The following is a 27,941-nucleotide window of genomic DNA, read 5'->3' on the forward strand; positions in this document are numbered from 1 at the left end:
TCACAAAAGTTTGAGGCGGGAGTGGTGGCCCATACCTGTCATTCTAGCACTCAGGAGGCTGAGGCAGGAGGACTGCCTTGAGTTTGAGACCAGTTTCGGTTACACAGTGAGTTCAAGGCCAGCCTAAACTACATAGGGAGACCCTGTCTCAAAAAACAAAACAAAATAAAATAGACAAAAACAACAAAAAATACCCTCAACCAAGTCAATTATAAAAGTTTTCACAGATTTAGATCGATAATCTGTCATGACTTTATACCACTGAGTAGTTCAATTTGCATTAAGAAAAAAAGGAATACTGTGCGGTGCACATTTAGCTAAGTGGTACACGCTGGCGGAGAAGACAGCTACACTGACCTTGTGGATGTGGTCAGCAGAGGAGCCACACTCCCTGCTAAGGAATAAAACTCGCATTATGTACCTCCAGAATCTGGTCCCCGGCCCAAAGTCTCCCATCTCTGGCTGCTGCGCCTTCTTCATAGACCTCATGGATGACCACAGCGTCCTGCAAAACACAGATCCGGATTAGTCTCCAACCCCAGAACGACTCCCTAGGTGAGCAGTCAGACGTGGCTGCAGCCCACCGAGGTCTGTTCACTATGCAGAACAACGAGACATCTGGGGGTGTTCAGGGCATGACGAGGGGCCCCAAGGTGACTACCCCGTGCCTCAGTGCAGGCTCTGTGACACTGCCCGGCTCTTAGGAGCCCACGGAGCGGTCGGAATGAGGCGGCTTATGCGCTGTTTGCTGCCGTGAACTACACACAGAAAGCACAACTATTTTTGGAGTCTCCAGTGTGGGCTCACTGCTGATGATCTGGTTTGGGCCATAAATCTCCCTGTATGGAAAACTATGTCTTTCTTTTGCTTGGTGACAACTATGGTAATTTCTCCAAATCATTGAAAATACAAGAAAACTCCAGGCCTATGACTAGAAAAGCCCATGGTCCTGACTGTGTGCCTGGAGTGCCCCAGTCCTAGGAAGCTGAGATTCCAGGTAGCAGTGTGAGTGGGTGACAGAGGTCAGCAGCAAGGACTGAGAGCTACACAGAAATACAAGCTGGTTAACTGGAAAGATGGATATGTTTTTAAAACTACACCTGCCGGGCATGGTGGCACACACCTGTAATAGCAGCACTCAGGAGGCTGAGGCAGGAGGATTGTTGTGAGTTCAAGACCAGCCTGGGCTACAAAGTGAGCTCAAGGCCAGCCTGAACTGCATAGTGAGACCCTGTCTCAAAAAGACAAAAAAAAAAAAAAAAAAAAAAAAAAAAAAATTAAAAAACCCAACTCCCCTCCTCTCCACAAAAATATACCTACTTCACAGAGGGGGACAGAGTGGTCACAAGAAGGAAGGAAGCGGGGTAGGGAGGGAGGGCTGGGACATTTTAGGAGTCTTTTTAACAAAGCTATATTAAAATTTTACTGCTTCTTGGATTTGGAAAACATACTGGTAGGATGAAGTAGCGTGTCACTGGTGAAAGCCCGACATGTACTGTTCTGAATGGAAAAGTGGCGCTGGGCCCAGACACACTTCCCACCTCCTCAGGGCTCCTCCTACAGTTGTCTCCCCAGCGACCTAGAAGGTGGCTCTGGACATCTCCCTCGCCCTCAGGTGCGGGCCCTGAGCTCCACTCCCATCTTTCGGGGAGCGGATCCCTGACCCTGTCTCCTGCAGACCAGCCAGGAACCCTCCCCCTGGAGGTGTGGCTCAGTCTGAGAGGCCCAGGTGTGATTGTGATTGGGCCCTGGGCTCAGACTTCCTCATCCCAAGCTTGGCCATGGGCCTGGGGAAGGCCCTGTCCCCTCTGGATGTGGGTTTTGACACGGCAGCCTGTAGGAAGTGGTGACAAGCTCTGTGCTTACCAGCATTCAGTTATAACATGCATGCGCCAGAGATGAACCAGAAGATGATGAGGGAGCAGAGATCCAGGCCTGGGTGTGAGGGCACAGAGCTCCCCACTCCTCCCACCATTCTTCTATTCTTCTTTCTTTTCATCTTTTCAGCCCTGTTCCTGTCATGCATATTATTCCCTGGGTGATTGTTTGCCCACAAACAAGAGAGGATGGGAAGCTAACACCCTCATGTAAATAACAAGCTGGTACGCAAAATAAAAAGATGTACTGACATTTCTCCTAAGTTCTTAAAGATACTCTGCATACTAATTTGGAAGACAGGAAGGGTCTGAGTGCTGGAAGGCCATGGCCTCTTCCATCCTCCTTCCTCTTCCCGGAAGAGGAAACCCTCTTCCACTTGGGTTTCGTAACTCTTGCTTGGGTCCCCAAGCACCTGCCCTATGTCGCAGCAGGCCTGCGACACTTGAAAGAAGCCTTGTGCCAGAAAAAGTGACCGTGGACTGAAGGGTGCTGGAACATACCTTTCTGGGTGAACTGGGATGGAAGCATGAGATCTTTTAGGTAGCACTTCTAGGTAGTCAGTGCACTGTTTTCACAAGCATTTCAGACAAGACTTAGAGGAGGAATTACACTGCAGACAGCAGAAAGGGTGTGCAGGGCTTGCCTCGCTGCCGTAGGACAGGCTGAAGCCAGGCTCTGCCCGGCTCTCCAGAAAAGACCAAGTAACAATTTTCACATTCAATTCCACATTTAAAGTGGAAAGCATATTTATCGATGATTTTAAAAAGGGTGCTATGTCTTTTCAGGGAAAAACCCTTCCTACTAAGAATGACCCACGGGAAAGAGAAATATTGAAGACGCTGCACAGAAAATGGTTTTTCCTCTGAAAAGAAACCGCAGCTCAGACCTGTGCTCAGGAAGCGCGGCTCCTCCTGAGCACTGAGCGATGTGTGGTGCTCTCCTCCGAGGCTGTCCCATCCCATCCCCATCCAGTCAGACCCACGTGCCCCCTGCACCGGGTGGCCTCTTGGCTGGGCGCCGAGTCAGCCAGGGTGAGCACACGGCAAGGACCACAAAGCCCCAGTGCAGACCATGCAGCTTCCCAGGGGCCACGGTGGAAACGATCACCGCGAAGAAGCCCAGGGCCGGTCGGGTCTACACTGTCTCTGCTGCCTGCTTCACAGGCTGCCCAATGACGCCTCTGTCCAGAGAACCCAGGGCGGAAGCAGCACACCTAGCACATGACAAATCACAGGTTCTCTATTCTCACAAATAAATCACACTCCTCGGCATCGATCCAGAAATAACGGGGAAACATAGATGCCAACCAATCCCTACAAAACTCTGCTACAAAAGCAGCAAAGACATGTCTGTGTATTGTAACGCTCACCCTTAGAGAAGAAAATGCTCAGCACTTACGAGTCCGATTCCCAAACATTCTCAGGCAGTGAGCTACAGATAACAGGAAGGGGCCCTACGCCAGCAGTAGACCCACTGGCTCTTGGCATAAAAGGGTCAAATGCTCAGAAATAACGCCATTGTGTGTGGGCACACACACACACACACATACACACACACACGTTTTAATACAGGTGACTAAATAAGCGATTCTAGAGCTTCAGCCCAGGAGCGCACGCTCTTGGAGCCTTCTTACAGGTAACCAATACACGAGGTGAGAAGCACAGCAACGAGACGGCTCGCGGAAGGACTGCTGTGAACGCATGAGCATGGTTCACTTCAAGACTGTGAAAAGCCTTCTCTTTTGAGGCTCCAAAACGAAACTCCTGTATTTCCTTAAAATGAAGTTCCCTCACCAGCTCTGATTTAACAAAGATTGACACTCGTCAGTATGGAGATAATGTTTTATGCTGAGATACAGATTTCTTTAAGGAAATGGTATAATATTTGTGTTATATGTTATAAGGCCTCATAGCTCCATCTGGTCCTTATTGATTTAAATTTCTTGAGCTGGCACAATAGTTTTGCTTATGGTCATATTCTCTGGGACCAGAACCGTGCAAGTCTGGCAATTCAGAGGTGCTATTTGTTAACATTCCTTCAGTGTGATTCATAGGTTTTTTGCAAACTCTGCTTTGATTTTAAAATAAATCTAAGGTAATGAGATGTTTTGTATAAAAATATATGACCTAAGAAACAGCGATAAAAGGAGCTTGGGTTTGGGGGATTATATGCCAAAGCAAACCACAGCCTTCATGCAACAGACTGTATAAAGTTCACCTGAAGGGCAACAGCAAAATAAAACAATCAAATATATAAGAGCTTTCTAGTCTGCTTATGAGGCAGAGGGGTTAAAGCAGGCTGCTTCAGAGCAGGACAAAGGTCGTGGCTAAGGCACAGGTAGCCTGGGTGAGTCTCACCGCCCACCATGTGCACCTTCCACCGAGACACGGCTTGCTGACGTGCCCACCCATGAGCTTCTGTTCTGGAGGACGAACTAAACTGGTGTTGCTTGTGGAACTTGTGTATCACAAGAGTGAATTAAATTGGTGTTCCAGCCGGGGCAAGCATAGCTCAGTGGTAGAGTTTGTAATTAGCACGTGTGAGGCACTGAGTATGATTCCCAGCAACAAAGTAAATAAATTAATATTAAATCATTAAATCAGGTACTGAAACAATGCAGCTGTGGAAGCTGGACAGAAATGCCAGTGTTCCTGAACCTGAAGGTCCTAGGCCTTTTTATTAACTTTTATGATCTATCCTGGCAAGCCACAGGCCCCTTCACAATGTGCTAATTCCAAACTAGACAGACACAGCCAATGTCCTAGTCTAACTGTTTTTCTTCTGTAAAGAGACTCCAGGACCAGAAGGATAACGGAGACCCAGAAACTAGAGTTCACATTTAAAAACTTTCCACAAGCCACAAGCACAACCACTCACAGAACAGCACAGCCCCCCAGCCCTGAGGCCTTGCTCTGTAGTAAACAGGCGCAAATAGTAAGAGGAGCCTCAGGAACTTACAGTGCTGAGAGGTTTGAGAGAGGTCAGCACACAGGGAGAGGATTTCCATAGTAGCAGCATCTAAAAGGAACGTTATTTGTAAATGTTCTGCCTCCTTAGGAAGCAAAGCTGTCGTGATAACATCTGTACCTGTGCAAGGTGCCAGCGGCGCACTCAGCCCCAAAGGTCCCCCTTGGCTACCGGGTGCCTGTGTCACGAATCCCTCCTTGAAAAATGTGAAATGTGTGCCTCACTGCACCCCTGGGGGGCGCCCAAGTCATTCCCCTCTTTTTATTTTTTTGGCGGTTCTGGGGTTGAACCCAGGAAGTGCTGAGCCACATCTCCAGCCCTTCCTGCTTTGAGACAGTCTCACTAAGTTGCTCAGGCTGGCCTCAAACCTGCGATTCTTCTACCTCAGCCTTCCAGTAGCTGGAGCACAGGCGTGCACCACGGAACCCAGCTCTGAGCTTTCTTTATCTCCTCCCCTCCCCGCTTCTCTTCTCTCTGTTCTGGCTTGCAGACATCCTCCCAAAGCCTCAGGCCCTTTAGGAGGGTGACTGGATTATGGGCTCATAGTTGACCTGTGGATGGGAAGTGGCGTTGGTTGGAAGAGATGGTCACTGCCTGGGGCATGACCTGGACGGGTCACCTCCCTTCCAGCTCCTCCCTGGACTCCTGCTTCCGGCCGAGGAGAGCAGCTCTCTCGCTCCAGGCCTTTCGCTGTGTTGGTTCTGCTGGAGCACCGACCATGCTAGGACCAACACCTCTGAAACATAAGCCCAAATAAACCTCTCCTCTTCTCACTCGGGGCATCCGGTATTTGGTCCGAGCAACGTGGAAAGCGATTCCCCCCAGGCTTGTTTTTCCCATTCTTTATTTTTTGCCCAAACACTTATTTGAGCCACTAACATCATAAGGTTTATTTTTCCGCATGTGTGAGTAATAAACTAGAAACCTAGTTACTATTGTCAGCCCTCTGTGCCCACGTTTTCCCTCTGTGGAGCCTTCTTTAACCTCCTCGTTTCTCGGAGCATGGATGAGCACAGCCTCCAGACGCAGAGGTCACTGTGAGCTGGGCGGTGGGGCTGGGAAGTTCGCACACATTCATGCAGATCACCACTTGTTAAACTTGAGAGGCGAACGGGGACCCACAGCGTGCCTCACAAGGCGGGAAGAGGATGTCGGTGGGAAGGGCGAGGCAAAATCCTCCAGGACTACGGCTGACTCCTTTTCTTTGCCACCCTTTTCTGCCTTGGAGTCCGCCAAACATTGGCTGAAACCAGGAGCCAAGAAGACGTCTCTTCTGCGTGTCGCAGGCGTCTGTACTGCGTCCCCGCACTGAGTGCCTAGGGCCCATTTCAGGGCAAGTGTGGCTGCGACTGCACTCGGGTGGTTCAGCAGCTTTCGGAAGGGTGGGAAGGAGTTTGGGGGTCTGGAGATGCAGGCTGGGGGCGGCAGCCTGGGCGTGCTGCAAGCTCAGCTCGATGTGAGACTCTGGTCAGAGGTCAGGAGACCAGAACACTGACAAAAAGGCAGGTGGTAGAGACCAGGCTCACGGTTCAGTGGGAACCAGGAACCTATTCACGGCTGGACTCAAGACCATGTGTGTTATGCACGGCCTTCTGCCCATGCCCCGAGACTTTACAGGAGACTGAGGTTAAAGGCAGTGAAATTATTAATTTGAGGAGGAAAGGTAAAGGCAGCCCGAGATTCAGGCTGTGGCATGGGCACCATTAGCGAGGTCTACCCTACAATCAAGAACAAACCGCACAGTAGAGCCTTTGCTAAATTTTGAGTTTTACTAGAAATAAAACTCCTGTACAGTTGGCCCCTGTCCAGCTGGAGCAGGATAGAATTTATTTCCTGAAGATTAGAATCACAAAGAAACCAAGGGCTTTACTTCGGACATGACAAAGGGTGCTTTGAGGACACGGGAGGATCCAGAAGACCCCACCTTTCCCTTTGCAGACTCAGGGGTGGAAAAGGGAAAGCCTGGTGAAAAGAGACCTCAGGGTCCTCTGCTCATGAAAGGAAACTGGCTTCCTGGGGTTCTGCTCACAGCGCTCAGCCAGCCAGGCACTCAGGGGCCGGTGCAGACACACTCAAGAGGCCTGGCTACAGCGGCAGTCTCTAGCAGAACTTGGCATCGGCATGCCAAACGAGAGAAGCTGTGAGGGTGAAGCCGAAAGTTCAGTGGAGACCCCAGGAAGTTGGAGAAGCCAGGAACATGGACAATCTGGAGAAAGCCACAAGGAGTAAGCAAAGCCAGCCCAAGAGAGAGCGCACGAGGGCCCAACACTGGCAGTGCTGTAGGGGTGAAGCCGCCCAAGCCCTTTGGAGTTCACCTCCTGCAGGGGTGCTGGGCATGGAGCTGTAGGATTCAAAGTTTGCCCTGCTGGGCTTCAGTCGTGCTTTGATCCCATTCCTTTCTATTCCTCTTTCTCCTTTTGGAATGGGAATATCTACCCTGTGCTACTCATTGTAGGTTGGATGCATTTAATTTTCGTTTTGATTTTTATAGGGTCTCATAGCTAAGAGCTTGCCTTGAGTCTCAGAGGAGACTTTGAACTTGGCTTTTGAGCAATGCTGGAACTGTAAGGACTCTGAACTCCTACAGATGGCTAAATGTACTTTGCATAAAGAGATGCGCACGAGTCTTTTCGGGGGCAGGGGTGGAATGTTGTGATGGTCTAGCTCCAGATGCCCCTCAAAGCCTCATGCACTCATAAGTGGGGCTTTAGGAAGGGCTTAGATTATGGGGTGTACAGAGGACTTCCTGGTAGGAGGCAGGGGGTTGGATTATGGGGTGGTACAGATGACTTCCTTGTAGGAGGTGGGGTTGGATTATGGGGTGGTATAGGTGGCTTCCTGGTAGGAGGCGGGACCTGATTGGAAGAGATGGTCACTGGGTGTGGCCTGGAAGGTCCCTCTCTTTTCCTGGCTCCTCCCTTCAATCTACTGTCTGCTTCTTGACCACCATGACATGACCAGCTTCTTCTGTGCCAGACCTTCCACCATGACACTTCTCCCTGGAGCTGCCCACCACACGGGGACTAACACTTCTAATAACCTCCTCGTTTAAGCTGCAGGTGTTGGGTATTTGGTCCCAGTGGCAAGGCATGCTGACTAAGGCTCTTTTCTTTCTCCTGTGGTACCAAGGGTTGAGCCCAGGGTCTTTACACTGAGCTATATCCCTAACCCTTATTTTTTCTTTTGAGGCAGGGTCTCACTAAGCGATCTAGATTGGACTCAAATTTGTGATCCTTCTGCCTCAGCCTCCCAGAGTGCTGGTATTACAGGTAGGTGCCTCCATGTGTGGCTCTGAATCATTCTTTTCTTTCATACATAAGAAGGGTAGCTTAAGTAATCACAGTCATCATTTTCCCTTCTGGGCTACCCTTTTTGGATCTGCTTAGTTCCTCCTCACAGGACATGTCTGGGTACTGTTCCTGCAGGCTCAGTTCCCCCTCACAGAACACATGTGGTACTGCTCCTGTGTGCTCAGTTCCCCCTCAGGGTGCCGTGGGTGCTCACACTTGTGCACAGGAGAACAGGATGCCCCAGTGCAGCTAACCGGGTCTGGGGTGCGCCTGATACCTGGAGCCAGGGACAGGACCTGGATGCCAAGCAGGGGTGGCTCGTGCGACCGCAGAGAGGCGGTGTGACTGAGTTCAGGGGTCCTGTGGCCAGGGAGCCCCTTGCAGGGTGGGCACTAAGACGCAAAATGAAGCGGGGCTGGCGTGGGGGGTGCAGGAGAGGAAGTCCTTCTGCGAGTGACCCCGGGGCAGCGCTGGGAAGGCCCAGCCCGTGGTGGGAGGACTGCGTGAGGACCCCCTGGAGCCCCACCGAGCCCACACCAGCCTCTCTCGCTGCTGTGAGGTGGGGAAGGTCGCGGTGCCCTGGCTTCCCAAGCTGCCCTCATCAGGGGTTGGAAGCTCGCAGCTGGGAAGTCCTCAGCAGCTGAGGGGCCAAGTGCCATTTAGGGTGTGGGTAAAGCAGCCAGCATCACAAGGGAGCGGCCAGGCCCTGCCCTGCGGGGAGGAGAGGGGAGCACCAGCAACCCCACTGCTGCAGTCGAGGCCAAGCCAAGACCCGGCCACTCCACAGCCTGTGCAGGCTCAGGCTGAACTGTGGGGCCCAAGTCCGCCGTTCCGCCTGCTGTGCGGGCAGGTCCAAGCTCAGGGTGTCTAGCTGCATGGGGAGCGGCCTCAGGGACAGGAGGACGTGAGGGATCCCGAGGCCCGGTCCTCACTGTCTCCACCACACTGGTTCCTGTGATGACGGCTCGAGCCCCAGGACGGGGAGCTCCTCCGAGGGTCCCTGGCTCAAGGACACAGGGTGCGGTGCGGGATGGGCTCCAGGCTCCGGCAGAGCAACTTCTGGTCCTCACTGGCAGGGCAGCCCCGCTGCTGGGCCATAGGGTTTCATACATGTGAGCACCCCAAACAGGTGGAGCAGAAGGTGGGGTGAAAGGCGGGGGATGAAGATGGCTGGAAGGAGATGGATGCGGCTGCAGTCCCCCGGTCGTGCCAGGCTCAGCCACCTTCCCGGCTTGCAACACCCAGGACAGCAGGCCACACTGGTAATGCCGGAGGGTCCTGGGCCATCTGCATTCGCACTGGGCACCAACACCTGGGCAGCAGGTGTGGACACGTGTCCTGTGTGGACACGGTGCTTGAGGCAGGGCTGTCGCCTGGTTTCCCATCCTGTGTGTGGGTAGAGGACACAGGCCGGGTCCAGCTGGACATGTGACCTCAGCCAGGCTCCTGGACCCAGCAGGTCCGGATGCAACAGCAGCATCGATGTCCTGTGAAACCAGCCGGGGCTGGCCTTGCTCCTTAAAGGGCAGTGTGGATGCTGGCCTTGGGGTGGTGAGAACAGCCCCTGTGCTCTCAGATACCAGCTGTGAAGCAGCCCTGAGCAGGACTTAAATTAACCAACTGGCTTTTTATGTTCACTTGGGAATCTGTCCAAAGCCTAGGCTGCTTGTCTGGAGGTGGGCAATGGACTCACAGTAAGTGAACCTGTGTGAGTCACTGATCCCTACTAAAACCTGTCATGGTGGATGAAACTGGAAAGCCTCAATGGATAAGACGAGATCACAGCCCAGGAGACCTGGGTTCGACCTCAACTAGATAAAGACTGTAGCCTCAGGCAGCTCACTCCTGGGTGGATTAACTTAATACCGTACTTGGAGAAGTCCTTGAGTGGTTCTGCCCTTCTTGAGTACTCCCCTCCCTTCTTCTAATAAACACGGGTGACCCAGAGAAGGTCTTGGTCTTAGCCCTGAGAGACGCTCAAATTCTGTGAGAGGGCTCTGATCCTCCTGGAGCCCTGAAATCATTCCATTTGCCTCTTTTTATTTAGCCTTCGCTGTACACTTGTTTGGGAGACTGGACACCAACAGCCTGCAATAACTGATGGATTTATCAACCCAGTAGCCATGTAGTCCAGGCTGGCCTTGAATTCATTATGCAGCCCAGGCTGGCCTCAAACTTACGGTGATCCTCCTGCCTCAGCCTCTTCGGTGCTGGGAGTATAGGTGTGCACCCCCATGCTCGGCTTGAGAGACACTGTTGACAGCAGAGAGGACCAGTGTGGGGCTGGCACCAGGTTCCGGAGACCCTGCTTCTCTAAGTTGGTCCAGATGCCTGTGGCCACACTGCATGGAGGGTGGGGTCTCGAGCAGGGGGCCTGCGGAGCTCTTGGGACCCTGCTCAGCCTCATTAAGTGACAGAAAGAGGCCATTTGCAAAACCCTGGCCAGAGGGCTTTCCTGCCCATGCAGTTTCCCTGCATCTGACACAGGTTCTGTTCACTTAGCCAGGACACCCGGCTGTGGGGCTGGGCTGTGCCCAGGATCAGCCCTCCAGACGGCGGTGCCCACAGTGCTAGTGGCCGTTCCTGCTTGTTACTGAGCTTCCAGTCCACGCTGCAGCCCAGCAAGACAGGGCTCCTGAGAACACCACACATGCTACTTTATTGAGAAATACAGCCTGGAACATCACTCAGGGAGCCTGTGGAAGTGGAGAAGCCAGACAGCCGGGCTGGTCACCGCAGACTGCGGCCCACGCTGTGCACGGGGGCACTGGGGCTGCGGGCTCCAGAGGCAGGGGAAACTCAGGTGAACGTCCTGAATGCCAGGGGGAAGTCTGGTTCTCCTCCTCTTCTTCCTCCTTCTCCTTCTTCTTTTAAATCTGAGAAAGAGGCCTCTCTGTTGCCCAGGTAGATCTCAAACTTGTGGGTTCAAATGATTCTCCCGCCTCAGCCTCCTGAGTAGTGGGGATGACAGATGCCTGGCCAGAGAAAAGTTGAACAACACTTTACTCAGCAGAGGGAGATAAAACCCTTTCATCCACGGATGCCGGTGCAGGTGCTGAGGACGCTTCACCAGGAGGGGGCTGCCCACCAGGATTCTGCGGCTCAGGCCTGGTGGAGGGCGAGAGGGAGAGGCCGGCAGATGGGCTGGCCTGGCAGGAGGCCCAGCCGCTGGGGTCCATGTGCCCTGGTGTCCAGTGCTTCTAGCAGTGTTGCTCACAGACTAGGATGCCGGCCCCGGGATCACAAAGCTTCCGCCCCGCCCCAAGGGGAACTGCAGCTTGAGGCTGGCGGATCTGTCACCAGCAAGTGGTGAGGCCCCTCACCCGCACTGGACAAGCAGGTGAGGGGAGGCAGGTGCGCGCCCAGGCACGCGGCACTGCTAAGGGGTGTCTGGGCCTGTCCTGGGGATGTGGGCGATGAAGCACGGGGACTCCCTCACACGCTGCCACCTCACCCCCCGTGGCGCGTTGCCCGTCAGAACACAGCTTGCACTTTAACGGCACCGTGGAATGGCGATGCGCAGAAGGTACCGAACAATCCGACCTCGCTGGGCTCAGCAAAGCCAGCTTGAAGACGGCAAGACAGAGTCCTCGTGTAGGGGACAGGCTGGCTTCTTAATCTAGCACCCAATGACTAACCACAGTAGGGTGGTGGTAACAGAGTTCCTGACGCATGTGCCAGGCACTGCCCAACACTACTCTTCTAAGGCTGCCTCTATGACGCTGTTCTAGAAGCTTTCGTAGGAAAACACTCAAGCAGGCCTGGTGGGACACAATGTCACCCCAGCTAGTTGGGAGGCTGAGGCAGGAGGATTCCACGTTTGAGTGCAGCCTGGATAATGTAGCCAGGCCCTGTCTCAAGACAAAAAGTTTGACAAAGGGCTGGGATGTAGCTCAGTCCCCAGCACGGCACAGTAAGCAAGCAAGCACGCAGCAGAAGAGACAGAGGAAATCCTGGGAAAATGAAACCCAAGAAAAACCTACAGCTGGGCACAACAGGGATGCACACATGTAGAAGCCTGTTCACTCCACGTTCCACAGTGCAGTGTCCCGTGACGGCCCGTGCGTCCCCCGACACTCACCAGCGGCGTGTCTCTGCCTCCCACGATGCTTAGCCCCAGCCCGGAGCGGCCCTTGGCGATTTCTATGATCATTTCCTGGCCGGGGATGATGGGGCACGTGGCCGGGTCCACGGACAGAGGAGCCTGGGGGCCACCTGGGGAGCGAAGGGGCAGAGGTGACGCTGAGCAGGACAGGCTGGGCTCTCACTCTGGCTAGAGGGCACAGCACCCCACTGCCCTGTACCCAGAAACACTATGGGCTTATATACGATGTAAAAGCCAGAAGGGAAAAATTAAGTGAGTACCTGACTGGTACATAAAGGCATTGTTATAGTGAGAATAAAGGCTTTAAGTGACACAAGATTGAGTTATAAAGCACTAATTAAGAAATAGTACTTAAATTCTCTCCTTCTCCTCTTCCTCTTTTTTATGCTACTGGTAATTCAACCCAGGGCCAGAACTGAGCTCCACCCCTAGACTTTTGTTTTGTTTTGAGACAAGATCTTGCTAAGTCATTAATTTGATCAGGCTGGGCTCAAACTTACAATGCTCCTGCCTCAGCCTCCCAGAGCGCTGGGATTACAGGTGTGCGCCACCTCACCTGGCTTTAAATACTTTCAGTTACATCATGTTATACGAAGCAAGGTGCGTGAAGCACTTAATAAAGCACGATGTAACTGAAACAACCACTATTCAAAGCTTATCTCTTAGTACAGGGCAGGCTAAGCACTGGCACCCAAGCTCCGGGAACGTCTGAGCGCTGATGTGAGGGCTTCCAAGCAGAACATTCTGCCCACAGGCACCAGGCCCTGGGTTGGAGCCCTGAGCTGCAAAAACAGAAGAAGAAGAGAATTCTCTCCCTGACCTCCGGTGATGGTCACAGTCCAATCAGAATGTAGAGCACTAAAAGTGCCACATAAAATCGCCATCCTCTGCGCAGGGCAGAGAGGAAACGCAAATGAGTCTTGTGCTTACACTGGGGTCTCACCCCCAGTACGCTGCTATGTCTCTGCAAATACCCTAACACCTGAAACAATCCCAAATGGGAACTACTTCTGCTCCTAGGCCTCGGGTACCGGCATACCCACATGTGCTCAGTGACACAGGAAGACGCAGGGATTCTAAACACAACCCAGCAATTACTTCTTGGTCCATACATGAAAATCTTGTTAAAGAGTATGGTTGTTCTATAAAGATTTGCTTATAAAACTCCACTGTCTTAGACTGGCTTTTGTAAAAATTGAAGGAAAAAATGTTTACAGACGGAGAGAAGACCATGTGCTCTCAAATCTGCAGGTTTTCCGGATAACTACACCTCACCCACTAAAAAATCAAAACATTCAAAATGTTAAGGGGTTTCAAGAGACAGACTGCAGACAACTGTGTCCCAAGGATGTCATCTTTCCCAATTACTCAGGCTCCTGATGGCTCGGGAGGACCCATCCCCAACCTTGTGAACTAATTCAGTACAGGTGGTGACAGCGCTATCCCCTGGTCACCTGCAGCTGAGGTCAGAAGCTGCCTAGAAAGCCACTGCATGCAGCTGGCTGTCACAGGAGAGCTTGGCTGCTACAGTCCTCTGCCAAGAATGGTGTTTACGTTTTCAAAAGGTATAAAAGCAGAAGAAAAATAGTATTTCGAGACATTTAAAAATTACATGAAATCCAGAATTCAGGGTCCACAAAGCAGAGCTGCACTGGAACACAGCCCCCGGATTCACTCCCATCTGAGTCGTCCCCATGCTGCCGCGCGGAGTTTAGTAGCTGCAACAGAGACTGCGTTGGGACCCCAGCCCAGCAGGTTTACCCTGGGGCTGTTGTGGAGAAGTCTGCCCATCCTAGAACAGAGCTGGCTTGGGCCAGCCTGCAGGTTTTGCTCTAAGCAGCATGGATGAAAGGGCCCAGGGTTTGTAGGGGCAGGAGTTGGATTTGGGTTTCTACTCCAGAAACTGATTTCGGTGTTCAAAAATTAAGGTGAATGCTTAAATTTAAAACACTTATTCCAGGAAGACACACCGCCATGAATCCCCTGCAAAATACCCACCTTACTTTGCACACACTGATCCCATTGTCCCTGCCACTTCCTGCTGCAGCTCTGGAGTGCTCTCCCCTGAGGGTGTTTATGAGGTGTGATCAAAAATACGGTGACTGCTGCTCCCGAGCAGAAATGCAGCTTGTAAAAACACGACACTATGCCTTTTATTCACCAGATCTGGCACTATACGACTTCTCACTCCTCCTCCAAGTCAGAATGATCATGAAAGGGAAACATTTTGAATCGATTCAGGACATCATAGTGGCTGGGGGCCAGCACCTTCCTGTCCACCTGTAGCCATTACCCTAACAGCTTCCTGGGGAAGGGTGAGAACATAGCGCCACGACCTCAGTAACAACACAAAGTGCCACAGCAGAAGTAGAATACTAAATTGTCCACCTAATTTATTTCTTTTTTTTGAGACAGGGCCTCGCTGTGTGGTTCAACGTGGCCTTGAACTCACTGTGTAGTCCAGGCTGCCCTCTAACTCACAGCAATCCTTCTGCCTGAGCCTCCTGAGTGCTGGGATGACAGGTGTGCGCCGCCACGCCCAGCTGTTTCTGTATCTTTTTGTAGTGGGTATACCCCACTGTTTCCTATCACTTATCATGGAAACAGTGTACAACAGGGCACAGTCTCAGGGTGCTTTGCAAGGTCTGTGCTGCTCTGCAAGTGGCGACTCCATGCTCCTTAAGGAGAGGAGACAGAAAGCACAGCGAAGGTGCTGCACATGGCACCGCTTGTGCTCCTCCCAGTGCCCGCTTGCCCGTCCTCTGGGCTCACTTCCTGCATAGAATCACGCCGAAGCCTGGCTCAGATCGAGTGTCTAGGAAGGGTTTGGTGAGAGGATGAATACAGGAGTCACATTTCCAGACTGGGCTGTGGAGTGATGAATTCCTGTTTTCTGGGTATAAAAATTCAAAAACTCAGCTGGTCCTCGTCTGAGGCCAGCAAACCTTCCTGGTAGAGATGGGCACACGGGGCAGAGTGACCACATGGTCTCTGTTGCAGCTACTGGACGGTGCCATCGGAGTGCGCAGGCAGCCATGGACAACGTGCAGACACATGAGTGTCTCAATAAAACTTTATTTGTGGACCCTGAGCTTTTAATTAGATATCATTTTTTTAAAATATGCTTTTGATTTTTTCAACCTTTAAAACTGCGGAAGCCACTCGAAGCTCACAGGCCAGGCAAAAACAGGTGGTAGCTGTCATACCCCCGCTGACCATATTCATCTAGTATTTTATACACATCCAGGACTTTAGAGTCAGATTGATTTTCTACACTTTCATAAAGAGTTAACATTTATAAAAAGAATATGTGAAAGACCAACGCCACAGAACTGTCAGGCCTGAGGAATTCACGCAGGGTTAGGCTCTGCCACAGGCGAGGAGGGGTTTTAGAGAACACACTTCTCCATGATTGATACTGCATAAAAGCAAGGTGGAAATGCTCATTATTCACTGTGAGGTTCTACTTTGAACCCTCCATCAGCATAATTCCAGCCAGGAATTTAGAGGCAGAACATGAGCACCCACTTCTTTCAGGTCTGAGAAGAAGCCTCCACGCAGCTTCCATCAAGATGTGCAGAGCCAAATGCTGTGCTCCATCTGATTTTTAGCTAACTACTCATGATCTAAAGAGCATCTGTCAGCCTCGGATCCAGGCACCGCTCGCTGAGGACCTTTCCTGCCCCAGGACGTTTTCACCGAACCACAGCAGACACCGCCACAGGCTGTGCAGTGACCTGGCCAAGTCTCAAGCTAAGGAAGAGGCCGGGCGGTGAGCCAGGTCCTGCTCAGGTCCTGCTGTCTCCCCGGATGTCAAGAACCGGTTCTGCCGGGGAAGGGGCCATACCGTAGATGGTGATGTCAGCCTCTGCCGATGGGCACAACAGAGCTGGCACGGATGGCACCTCCTGTGAATCGAGGGAGGCTTTGAGGGTGTGGTGCTGCTCATCCCTTTCACTGGCGTCCTGTGAAAGGAAGGACAAATTGTGAACGTCAAGGCAGAGAGTGGCAGAGGTGATTTTAGTGACTGAATTCTCACGGGCAACCGCGAGCTCCAGCAGCATCTTGGGGGATGAGAGGTGGGCGAGGCTGAGGGGTTTCTGCCCCGGCCCTGGCCCTGTGCTTCCCAGAAACTGAACATCTGGAATCCTCTGCAAAGCACGGTCATGGCAGGGAGCGAGGACGGTGCTGAGCACACTGCTGTGGCCTGTGTGGGAAGCAGCAGTTTTGCAGTCTTTTCACTGTGCTGCAACCGATAGGGCATCTGCCAGTGCACCGTGCCCAGCGAGAAGCCATCCTTGCTGCAGGGCCGTGGGCACCAGTAGTGCTGGGCTCTTCTGTGGACACAGCTGGAGCTGTGTACAGAGCACGGGAGAGGCCAACTGGGCAACCTGGCGGGCAGGAGAGGAGAGCGCCTGGGGAAGCCTGCGGGATGCCAGGGGTGTCAGCTCCACTCATCACCCGATCACCTTTCATAGGTGGTACTGGGAAATTGTAGGGACAGTGTGTCTTTGATGAACGTGGGCACAGGCTCTGCCGAGAATGAGGGGGACACTCGGGGCAGGAGACAGACTTGCAGCTCAACAAGGAGCAGAGGCTTCGCTTGTAAGCTTTGGAAAATGCGTTTGTGATTGTGATGAGACCTTCAAGGGGTGTTAGCATTAGCCAAATGATGCTAAGGAAAACCAAAAGGACGCCGCTAGCCTTGAGCGGCCAAAGAGCACAGGCAGCCCCTGGCTGAACTTCCAGATCCCCGCTGGAGGATCTGAGGAGGCCAGGAAGTACCAGGTGACCCAGAAGCCTGGAGTCAGGGCCACGGTCACGTCTGGAACCGTGACACCAGCTCTGCGCCTGCACACAGGTTTGCACGGAGCTTTCTAGTTTCCAAAACACTTCCCACCTAGGAGCTTGTTCAGTCACAAGAACCCGAGAGTTAGTAACATGTTGTCCTGCGGGTAAACTAAGGGACAGATGAAGAAGCAGGACTGCGTCGGCAGTGGAAGTGTGCTACGGGTCTCAAGTGTTACTGAATTTACCAAGCGTGACCCGGGGGAGTTCATTCTTTTTCCTTCCACCTGGACACTGACCATTACTTACTCAGAGAGATCCCTTCAAGCACACATTCAGTGGGGACTTTAAAAGAGAAAGCAGACGACAAAGGAGGGGTCACACGAGAGAGCCAAACGCCAGCGTGACCAAGATGGCTGCTGCCTGGGGACCACGACGTACAATGTTTAGGCCACACTCATGGCGCAGGATGGGTCACTGGAGGGGGAAGGACACAGCTGGACACACTCAGCTCTCGAGGAGGGAGCCCTGGCCTGCCTGTCACCAGATGTGTTGGGAATAACTGGGGCAACCACCTTAGGCACCCATAAATGGACATCTGGATCTGAGAACGGTAACCCAACCAGACGGGAATCACCTAAGAGCTGCCGGGTGTCTCCCAGCTTGGGCACACCAGTACTCACGGTGGACGCCCTGGCAGCGACGGCGCCCGTGTCTTAGCTCCCACTGCACCTACATCTCTTTCATTCTGCATTATCAAGGAAGAACCCGGGCACCTGAGAGAGTTCATCCTGGGTGAACACAAGCCACAAGTTCTCCTTAACAGCTCCTATGTGTGTCTGGGTATAAGCAGGGAGGCAGTACCCCCACGAAGGCTTCTGTGACAGGAGGGGATGCCTGTGGTCTGTCTCTAGCCCCCACTCCATGTAGCACCTGGAGCTTCACAGAAGACCAGTGGGTTTTGGGGCGTCAGTTCCACCCACAGACAAGGAAACAGTCAAGTTGCACCTATCTGTGTTTTTCTAGGGAAAGGGTCTGTACTTCATCAGGTCCGCATGATAGGAAAAAAAGTGACACGAAGCTATGAACTGCTAACCTACTGCTGCTGCTGCTGCTAGTTAGCTGTGTGACCGCACAGGCCACTCGGCCTCCTCATGGGCAACTGGTGGTCACACATCTGCCCCTGCAGGGTCATCGTGAAGGTGAGAAGTCAACTCGTCCCCCTGCCAGGGACAACTTCGGAGCTCAATTAGTAACAGCTATTAGTATTTTTGTCCTTTCATAGAACAGTAACGAGTGCTTTGCCAGCTTCTGGTTGAAAACCTTCAGGGACGGAAAATTCCATTTCCACAAGGAAGTCATTCCATGCGCAGCAGTCTGGTGGCGAGGCGATCTTCACAAAGCACTCGTGTGGCCTTACCATGGCGCTGCCCCTGACCGGGGGCGGTGTTCTCCATGGTCACAGGGGAGCTCCCGGTGACCTTCCCAAGGAGAAGTCGCTAGACCTTTCCATTCGCTGTTTCAGTGAAGGAAGACGCGTGGGTGACCCAACACCACCCTGCCTCCTCGAGGCTGTTCCCACCACCCTTCCTCCCCACCCCCAGGACCTCAAGAGCCGCGCCATCCAACTCTTCCCACGCCTCAGGGTATCGCTCCAAGGCTGCTCTCACAGCGGCACCCTCTCCACCTGAGCCCGCTGGCTCTGCCTATTTCTGTCTTTAATTCCCCACAGTGAAACCGGATCTTCACGAAGTGTCAGGGCCAAACGGGCTGAGGTCCGGGACTGCAGTTCCAGGTGCACCCAGGTGGGTTTCAGAGCACAGCGAGCGTGACTCGGCGGGAAGCTGTAAGACGACCAAGGGGCTCGGCTCTCCAGTGTGACCCCGCGCTGTCTGTCCTCTCTCTGAGAGCTGGGCTGCCCAGTGGCTCTGAGCAGGTTCCAGGCTGGATCCGGCTTCACTGGGTGATTGCTGGCAACTCAGTTCATGTCCGAGAGCCTCAGTTTCTCCACTCTTACTCGACGAGCATGAAGTAAGTGACCAGCTTATGAATGAATTCCATTCCTGGAGGTCTGCAGGTCAGACTCATTCACAAGCCCCACGAAGCAAGTCTCAGACACCTCTGACACAAGCACACAGTGTGTGCTGCTTCACTCTTCCCCGTGTGCCCCCATGGCACCACTGCTCTCCTCTTGCTTTCTGGACGTCCCAGGCTCTGACTGAGCACTGCAGGGCTGTGTGCTGTCACGCTGTGCAGTGAGCACACAGCAGCACAACCAGGACAATGTCCAGCAGACAGAGCTACTTCTGCGATTGCAAAGTCCGTTTGTATCTGTGAAAGTTTGAAACTCAAATGTTCCTAAGCTGGGCACTCACTACACTAACTTCGGTGTGTGTAGGACCTAGACAGAACCAAAGTGTGGAGGGAAGGTGAGTTTGCTTCCTTTTCTGGAGCTTCCTCTGCCTTCTGACATCAGAACACCAGGTTCTCCCACCTTTGCATTCTGGGACTTGCACCAGCCTGAACCCGACCACTTACTCCTTGGTTCTGAGACCTCTGGGCTTGAACTGAGCCATGCAACTGGTTTTGTTCTGATTCCTTTTATTCCCCCACCCCACCTTTCTGGAATGGCAATGTTCACCTTGTGCCCTGTATGTTCGGAGTACTTAATTTTCTTTTTCATTTTTACAGGGCCTTTCAGCACAGACGGCCCGATGTGGGACTTAGCCTCTGTAACTGTTATGGTCTAGATCTAGAACGTCCCCCAAAAGCCCATGTGTTCAGAGGTGAAGCTTTTGGAAGGTAAATGGATCTTGGGGGTGGTATAAGCTTTAGCTGATAATGACTTCATGGCCAACTGCATTGTGAGGAGGTGGGGTCTGGTAAGAAGAGGGGCATCACTAGGGGTGTGCCTCAGAAGGGCTGATCTCCCTCCCTGGCTCCTCCTTTCTCTCTCTGCTTCCTGGACGCCTTGAGGTGAGCATCTTTCCCTGCCAGGCCTTCCTACCACGCTGTCTCTGCCTTGGAGCCAGCTGCCCATGGACTGAACTCATGGAAGCTGTGAGCCAAAGTGAATCTCTCCTTTACGCTGTGAACGTTCGATACTTTGTCTAAGCAACAGAATGCTGGATATTTGACCAAGAAATCTAATACAGAAAATTAGTACTGGAGAAGTGGGATTATTGCTGTGACATACCTCACCATACTGTTTAGTAGCCTTTGGAACTTGTTTGCAGGAGGAGTTTGAAAAAGTTTGGAGGGCCGGGGATTTAGCTCAGTGGCACAGTGCCCGCCTGGCAAGCATGAGGTTGTGAGTTCAATGCCCAGTACCAAAAAAGAAAAAAGAAAAAGTATGGAGATGTGGGGTGAAGGCCCTAGAATCCTATGAACAGAGACTGATGAGTGATTCTAGTTGGAGACCAGAAGATCACAATGCTAGTAAGAACGTGGACAGTAAAAGCCAGGCTCATGAGGTTTCAGACTGCAATGAGGACTGTACTGGAAATTCGACTAGAGGTCACTTGTGTTACAAGCTGGCAGGAAAACACTGCCTATATCTTGTCCATGAGGCTGTAGGAGGCTGAATTTAAAGGTGGCATAGGTAGAGCAAATTCCAAAACAGCTCAAAATCCGAGCTGTAGCATTGGTACTGTTGGCTGCTTTTAGCCAGACTTATAGTGAGAATTGGGAACAAAAGGCAGAGCAGGAAATTTTGAAAAACTTGAATTGTGCCCCAGAAGAAACCCTGTGTGAAGTTGGGGCCAAAGGAGTGTGGCTGTTGAAAAGATTAGCATCATTAAAAAGGAACAAAGTACTTTGCATCAGGGCATCTCACGAACTGGCCAGATTCCATCCACCACAGGATCAGGGTATAAAAGGGTAAACTCCTCTGAAACATCTTTGGTCTGGAAAGAGAGCCCCAGGGCACTCTGCTCATTCAGGTCCACCTAAGGAAGCGTTGCCCCGAGCTCAGCCATCCAGGCACCAGAGTCCTCTTTAGCTGTGGCTCAAGGCGGCCAGGCTACTGTTCAAGACAGCGGTAGGCCCTGGCTCTTCCACATGGTGCTGGCCTTTCAGGCATGCAGAGTTACAGGGTCACGGAGGAGTCCATCCAGGCTCCAGAGGGAGGCTTAGGAGGGCACTCTGTGTCCCTGAAAGGGCAGTGTGTGGAGCTGAAAGAGTGAAACCAACAGTGCAGCGGAAACCCCAGGAGGTTAGAGAAAACGGGAGCATGGAACTCTGCTGAGGAAAGCTGTGGGCAGTGAGCAGAGCCAGCCCAAGCAGCAAGGCCATGGGGAGAAGAGGCTGCCCAAGCCCTGTGGGGCTCACATCTCACCATACCTGGCCTGGGTGCTGGACATGGAACTACAGGGTTTCGTGTTTGCTCTGCTGGGTTTTGGAATTGCTTTGACCTGACTCATTTCTCTCTCTCTAGTACTTCATTTTAGAATGGAAATGATTGCCCTGTGCTACAGTATGTCGGAAGTAGTTAATTTTCTTTTTTTCTTTTTATAGGGGCTTGTGGCTAAGAGTTTTTGCCTTGGGTATCAGAGGAGACTTTGGACTTTTCAGCAATGCTGGAACTGTCATGACTTTGGTGCTTTTTAGAGGCAGGCTAAGTGCATTTTCAGAACGTGCCCCCAAAGTCCCACGTGCTCAGAAGTGGGGATTCAGAAGGCGACTGCGTCATGGTGCGCTGCACTCATCCGCGGATTTGCCTGTTGCTGAGTTCACAGCTGAACACTCGGAGAAGGAGGGGCCGGGTGGAAGCGGTGGCCACTGGGGTGTGACCTGGAAGGTGCCTAGTCTTTGACTCCTCCCTTTTCTCTCAGGAGTGAACGGCTGTTTTCTAACACACCCTTCCACTGTACTGTGGTCCAGGTGACCACAGACTGATTCTCCCACAAGCATGAATGAACTTAAACCTCTCCTTAGTGTTGGGGACCACTATAAAGTGTCTCTGAGCAGGATTTAATGTTAACCAATTGGCCTTCCATATTTACTTGTGAGTTGTCTGAAGCTTAGGCACCTTTCAGACAAGATAAGGCCACAGCCGAAGACGTTTGGCTCCGATTCCAATTAACTACCAGGAGAGTACAGCTGCAGGCCCCACACTCCTACAGTAAATACCAACCTAAAGATAAGGTATTTCTCCTGATTGACATAATTTACTACTTGGGAAAATTCTCCCAAGGTCCTGTGAGACTGCTGTGTTTTCTTGAGTATCCTCTCCCTTTGTTTGAAAACCTAATAAATACGGGCCGCCCAGAGCAGTCTTTGGCTAACTCAGAGAATAGTGAAGCTGTAAGAGTTAGTCCCTCCTGGTGCCCTAAAGTCATTATATTGTCTGCATTTTATTTAAGGCTTCGACGTCCACTCGCTTGGAAGATTGCAGGCCTGATCATCCTGCAATAACTTAGGGTTATTTAACCCGGTTTTGATACCTTAGCGGTGGGTTTCAGGGTGTTCTGTCCTAGTGACGGGAAAGGCCACTGACACAATCACCAAGCGAGCCGATTCTCCTGACACATCTGCCCTCGTGCAAGTTACTCCTATCAGCCCTGCCTTTCTGGAGAATGCCAACTAGCCTACTAGCAATTGTATTTTGGGGGCTGAAAAATTCACTTCCATTTTCCATGTTATATCTTAATACGTCATTCAGAACAGCTCATCATTTTATGGCTAAACCTTAATACTTTAACGAGAATTTCACGATTATCATCATGAAGAACCACAACTCACTTCTGCAGAGTGGGTACAGTGTGTTTCTGGCATCCTGGAAGCAGTGCTTTAGAGTTGTCAACTCCTTTAATTTTTACTATATTTCTTTGTTTCTTTCCCCATTTTACAGATGCAGAAATGTATGCACAGAGCAGTGGTGTTATTTCCCTGAGGTCACACTGCTCAGAAAGGGCAGGACCAGGATCGGAATCTAAGACACTGGGTTTCAAATTTGCACTCTTAATAATCTAGTTACACTTCCTCAAAAGAATACATTACACAGACACAGGTATTCTGAACAGTATGCACACATCAGGCTTGAGCCTAAGGATTAAAATAACGGCTTCAGAGATTCTTGAGTGTCTGTCGGCAAGCACCAGGGAGTCGAGCACTCTGCAGCTGAGTCCCAGCTCCCCCTTCCCTAGCTTTGTGATTTTTTCATTGAGTAGTTTAAGATTTCACCCATAGTCTCGGATGAATAATTTCTACTTTAATTTTCTAGGGTTAGTTTTTGTTGTTTGCTCCCCACGAGTTTTGTTTACACCGCTGGTTTTTCCCTCATGGCTAACGCACCCAAACTATTCAAAACTCCCATACAGAGGGACTGGAGTGTACTGTTTGCAGCCCTTCGGTGTCTAACCACACTGTACAAACCCTCAGCAAATCTAAGCTACAGAATTCAGTAAGCACCAGGAAGACGCTGCAGAAAGATCTTGCCTAGGCACCTGTGCCATGCCTTGGCTGTGCCACTGACAGAGAAGCAAGAAAGGTGCCCTCTCTGATGTCCGTCAGGCTTTCTGGCTGCGAAGAGTAAGGCATTTTCAGTCACAGAATGCAAGGAAACCATTATCAGATGCATTTTCCCGACCAGCTTCCAGTCATCCCATGTCCTAGAAGACCTACAGTGTTACTCTGGGGTAAGACTGAACAAGATCATGAGACAACTAAGTACCACTTTAGGAAAAATGTGGAATATTAAAAAAAATCAAGCTAATGAGAAACAGATATAATTTTGTTTAAACAACTGAGAAGCTCTGTGCAAATGATTTTTTTAAAAAAAGTTCTTCTGCAGTGGTTGCACCAGTCTACACTCCATCAACAGTGGAGAAGGGTTCCTTTTTCCCCAACAGCCCCTCCAACATTTGTTATGGGTTGATTTCTTGATGATAGCCATTCTTTCTGGGGTGAGATGGAATTGTGGTATTGTTTTAATTTGCATTTCTTGAATGACTAATGATGTTGAGCATTTTTTCATATATTTATTTGCCATTTGTATTTCTTCATCTGAGAAGTGTATATTCATCTCAGATTCTCCTTTTTGGATTGGGTCTGTGAATTTTGGGGGCCTGATTTTTAAAAAATTCTTTATATGTTCTAGATAGAAGTCCTTTGTCTGAGGGATAGTTGGCTAAAATTTTTTCCCAATTTGTGTTTTCTTTTTACTCTGTTGGTGACTTCTTTTGATGTGCAGAAACTTTTCAGTAAGATGAGATCCCAGTTGTTGATTCTTTGAAGTATTTCCTGTGCAGTTTGGTTTTTGTTGATGAACTCTCTGCCTACCCCTATGTCTTCAACATTTCTACCTACTTTCTCTCCCAGTAGATTCAGTGGTTCTGTATGTTTTTTATTCTCTTGAATGGTTTGCTCAGTCTTGCATTCTTACATCTGGTAATCTGAGCAATTTTGCTGAAGATAACAATATGTAATATAACAATTACTGTTAATTCCTATAATTTTATTCTGAAACCCTGTATCATTTTTTTGTTTTTGTGTTGTTTTGTTTTTGTCTACGTTGGTATTTTGTTTTGTTTTTTTTCCTCTTTAAAATAAAATAAATAAGGAATTGCTGGAGTTAAGCAATAAAAAAAAAAGTTCTTCTAGAAGGCTTAAGTAGTCTTCACAGGCTCTTGCCTAGATTCAGATACAGAGTCCAGAAGCCTCCCCACCTCCGGTCTCACAGATTGGCGCTGGGCTTGGAAAATCACGCTCCAGTCTACACTCACACTGACCCCTGGAAACCCTCCTGCAGAGAAGCAACTCTGGAAAGGTAACTGAGTCCTTGGCGCTGTTCTGGGGACCACATGGATGTGGACCAACCCCAACCACCGAGAGCAGGGCCCAGCCGTGATGGAGATTTTTTACCACGCCATGCCCAGATTACTGGAAATGAGGTCGGAGAAGGTTCTGGATATGGGGGCGGGTCAGTCAGAGTTCAGGGACCTTGGAGGCCGGGCCATGGAGTCCTGGCTTCGGAGAGTGAGGAAGGTCCTTGCCTCACCGTCCCTTGTGCTTGCAGCACGCCCTCCCTGCACAGCCCAGCCTTCTCCTATGCAGACCAGAGCTCAGCAGAGCAGGGAGTTTCCACGCGCTCTGGTGGCGGCCCCAGGTGCTCAGGTGCCATAGCTCCTGAGCAGCGGGTAGGGGTTCCTCAGGCCCCACCCCAGGCCAGGTCCAGCGAGGCCGAGCCACTCCGCTCCCGCCCAGAATCCACTTCTATTTGGCCTGGAAGCCAGGCCAGGCCCAGCACGTGCTTTCCAAGCTTTGACAGAGATTGCAGGTGAGGGGCACTGGAGCTCCAGGCTGCCTTCTGTTGGGGAGCCTCCTTGAAGAGCCATTCTTTGCAATTTGTGACACTAAGACCCAGGCAGAAAGGCCCACATTTCCTTCCGGGGCTTGCAGTCCAGCCCAGCAAGCTCTGGGTTAAAGAACAGAAAGGCCGCCATGGAAAAGGTGCGAGCCTGGCCCTGCAGGCCAGTCAGCTTCTCCTCAGCATCCTTACACCTAAGCCAAGAGGCCGCCACCGTGTGACAGAGAGGAGGGAAGTGAGTGAGGCTTGGTACGCAGCCCTGCTCAGTGACTGTCAATGCAAGAGGCCAAGCGCAGGCTCCACCTCTGAAACCACTCCTGGGCCTGCCACTTGTGCCAGGGTGATAGCCTCTTACCATTAATCAGTGGGACATGTTGTCCCACACCTCCTCCCGCCCTGCAGGACCCCGCAGCACAGCCCTCGCCTTGAAGAGCCCAGCCTGAGGCCAGGGCCAGAGGCCTGTGCTGTGTGTCCCAGGCAGCGCAAAGCTGGTGCTGCAGAGGCCGCCAGCAAGGGCCACACCGCTGAGACCAGGCACGGGGGCGGCACAGACACAACCGGGCACCCCAATGGACCTGGGGCGGGACACCACGCTGCTCACCGGTTTGGAGCGCTGGCTCTCCGGTAGTGGTTCAGCGTGGGCTTCCAGACCGTTGTCATCCTCACTGCTGACGGGCTCGGGGCCACTCGCATCCTGCAGGACATTGGGAAGAGAAGGCAGAGGCGTCAGGCTCTGGGACAGCCCTGGCTGTGACACTCAGCGCCAGGCTGGATGCGGTCTCTGCTCTGTTCCAGGCTGTGCTCAATGGTGGACGTCAGTCCCAACCATCTTGCCAGGAACTGGTACTTGGGAATGGGGTTTGTGGCGCTGGTCAAGGAGGTAAGAACAGAGATTGTGAGAAAGTGATACCTGCATCTTAAAGAAGCCACCGAAGCCACCATCCCCTACCACAGCAGGAAAACAGGGAGCGCAAGTTGCTGTCCCCAAGAATGAGGGAGCAACAAGCCCAGAGCCCAGCCCAGAGCTCTGGCCCTATACAGACAGCTCGGCCAGACACGGTGCGCAGCAGAGAGGGATGCACCTCGTGGAGTTAGCTTGGAAGACGAGGACAGCAGAACTGTGGCTGCAGGAGACTCGCGAGAGAGCCCGGCCTCAGGATGGACAGAAGCATCCTGGCCTGCAGCCTCTCTGGAGATGAACTGTAGCTGGAGAATGTACTGTAATCAGCACCGCCTGGGCCGGGGGTGACCAGAGTACCTGGACCCATCCCTTCCCCAGAATGCCTGTGATCTTCCCACGCACCCTTGCTACGGCACTCGTCTCCGTGCTGGATCGACAGCCCATCGGCTATACCTGTGACACTATAGGCTGACTGCAGTTTGACCCACACTGTATCCGCACTGTGACTTTGCTGTATAAATCACCCCTGACAAAGAGCCTCAGTGGCACCTAGCTCAGGACCCCTCCTGGACACCCAGGCGCTATTCTTCTTCTCTCTGTATTTCCAGTAAAACTCTCCTAACTTCCTGCTTCCTCCACGTTCTGAGACCATGACCTGGGTACATCTGACAGCTAACATGTGGGGAGTTATCTTCCTGTAACACTACCTCCTAATGACAGCTGCCCCAGGGCTGAGCGCAGGTGAGCAGGCGACCTCCCCAGCCCCAGCTTCTCAGGGGCACAGCTGTCTACATTCTCGCTGTTCATTTCTGAAATCAGGTGCCTAGCACCACGCCTGGCACATGGAAGCCATCCGACAAGCACCCGCGGCACTAATGAACGCAGTATTTGTTTGCTTTATGAGTTTTTCCCTGGAGAATCTCAAAAGTACATATTTACTACAAATGAGACATCTGGTAATAACAGGCCCAATTACAAATTCTCAAACTCATGAGGCATATCCTCAACTGAGTTAAGACATGTTAAATGTTACAGGTGATCAACTGGAAGTTTCTTTGCTTTTGTGGGACATGGGAGGATAAGGTGATACAGGGAGAAGCTACATGGTGGTTCTCTGGACTTTGGTTTTAAATCTCTACCACCCTGGGGTTGTGGAATGCTTTGTAAGAAATCAGTTGGGATTGGAAGATATATAATCTCGCTTGAAATTTAAGAGACGCAAATTAAAGCAAAAATACAGCATTCTTTCAGCTATCAAATGGACAACGGAACAGAAGAGGACATTCAGTATTGATAACATCACAGGGAGGCAGGAGTTCTACTTACCATGGAGAGAATGTAACTAGGATAATCTTTTCAGAAAACACTACACAATATGTGTAAAAAACAAATACATATAGAACAAATTTTTAAAACTGCTTACTTGTGGGGAGTGGACTAGGGGAAGGGGGAGTTTTTGTTATTTCTTTCCTGCTTGATTACAGAAGAGTTAGCACGAACTGCTGAATGTTCAAAAATAAGAGTAGGGTTCTGGGATAAACTTGAAAGACAAATGCGTCCAAAAAAAGTAGCCTGGATCCAGGAATTGGCTCAACCCTCCATTTTTCCCTTCAGAATGATCTGATTTGGGGTGAGGGCCTTGCAAATCTGAGGACACCCTGGGGACAGTGGTACGGATCCCCAGTCCCAGCATGCAGAGCCTGC

At 51.5% G+C, this 27,941-nt stretch overlaps 1 protein-coding gene across 7 annotated transcripts in view; it reads right to left on the reverse strand.

Moving 5' to 3' along the window:
- Positions 1–27,941, reverse strand: part of Inadl (InaD-like (Drosophila)) — a 228,732-nt gene that overhangs the window by 31,423 nt on the left and 169,368 nt on the right. For 6 of the 7 annotated variants that reach the window (XM_005385344.2, XM_013514443.1, XM_013514444.1 and 3 more), the window contains 4 exons: positions 25,938–26,030; positions 16,088–16,205; positions 12,217–12,350; positions 422–505 (listed from right to left, as the gene is read on the reverse strand). In XM_005385344.2, coding sequence (XP_005385401.1) covers positions 422–505; positions 12,217–12,350; positions 16,088–16,205; positions 25,938–26,030 — 429 coding nt within the window. Of the gene's footprint in view, positions 1–421; positions 506–10,771; positions 11,111–12,216; positions 12,351–16,087; positions 16,206–25,937; positions 26,031–27,941 lie in introns of those variants that run through there. The other variant, XM_013514447.1, reaches the window with a different exon arrangement.

This window comes from Chinchilla lanigera, unplaced genomic scaffold (assembly GCF_000276665.1).
Source record: "Chinchilla lanigera isolate Chin_1 unplaced genomic scaffold, ChiLan1.0 scaffold00022, whole genome shotgun sequence".
NCBI lineage: Eukaryota > Metazoa > Chordata > Mammalia > Rodentia > Chinchillidae > Chinchilla > Chinchilla lanigera.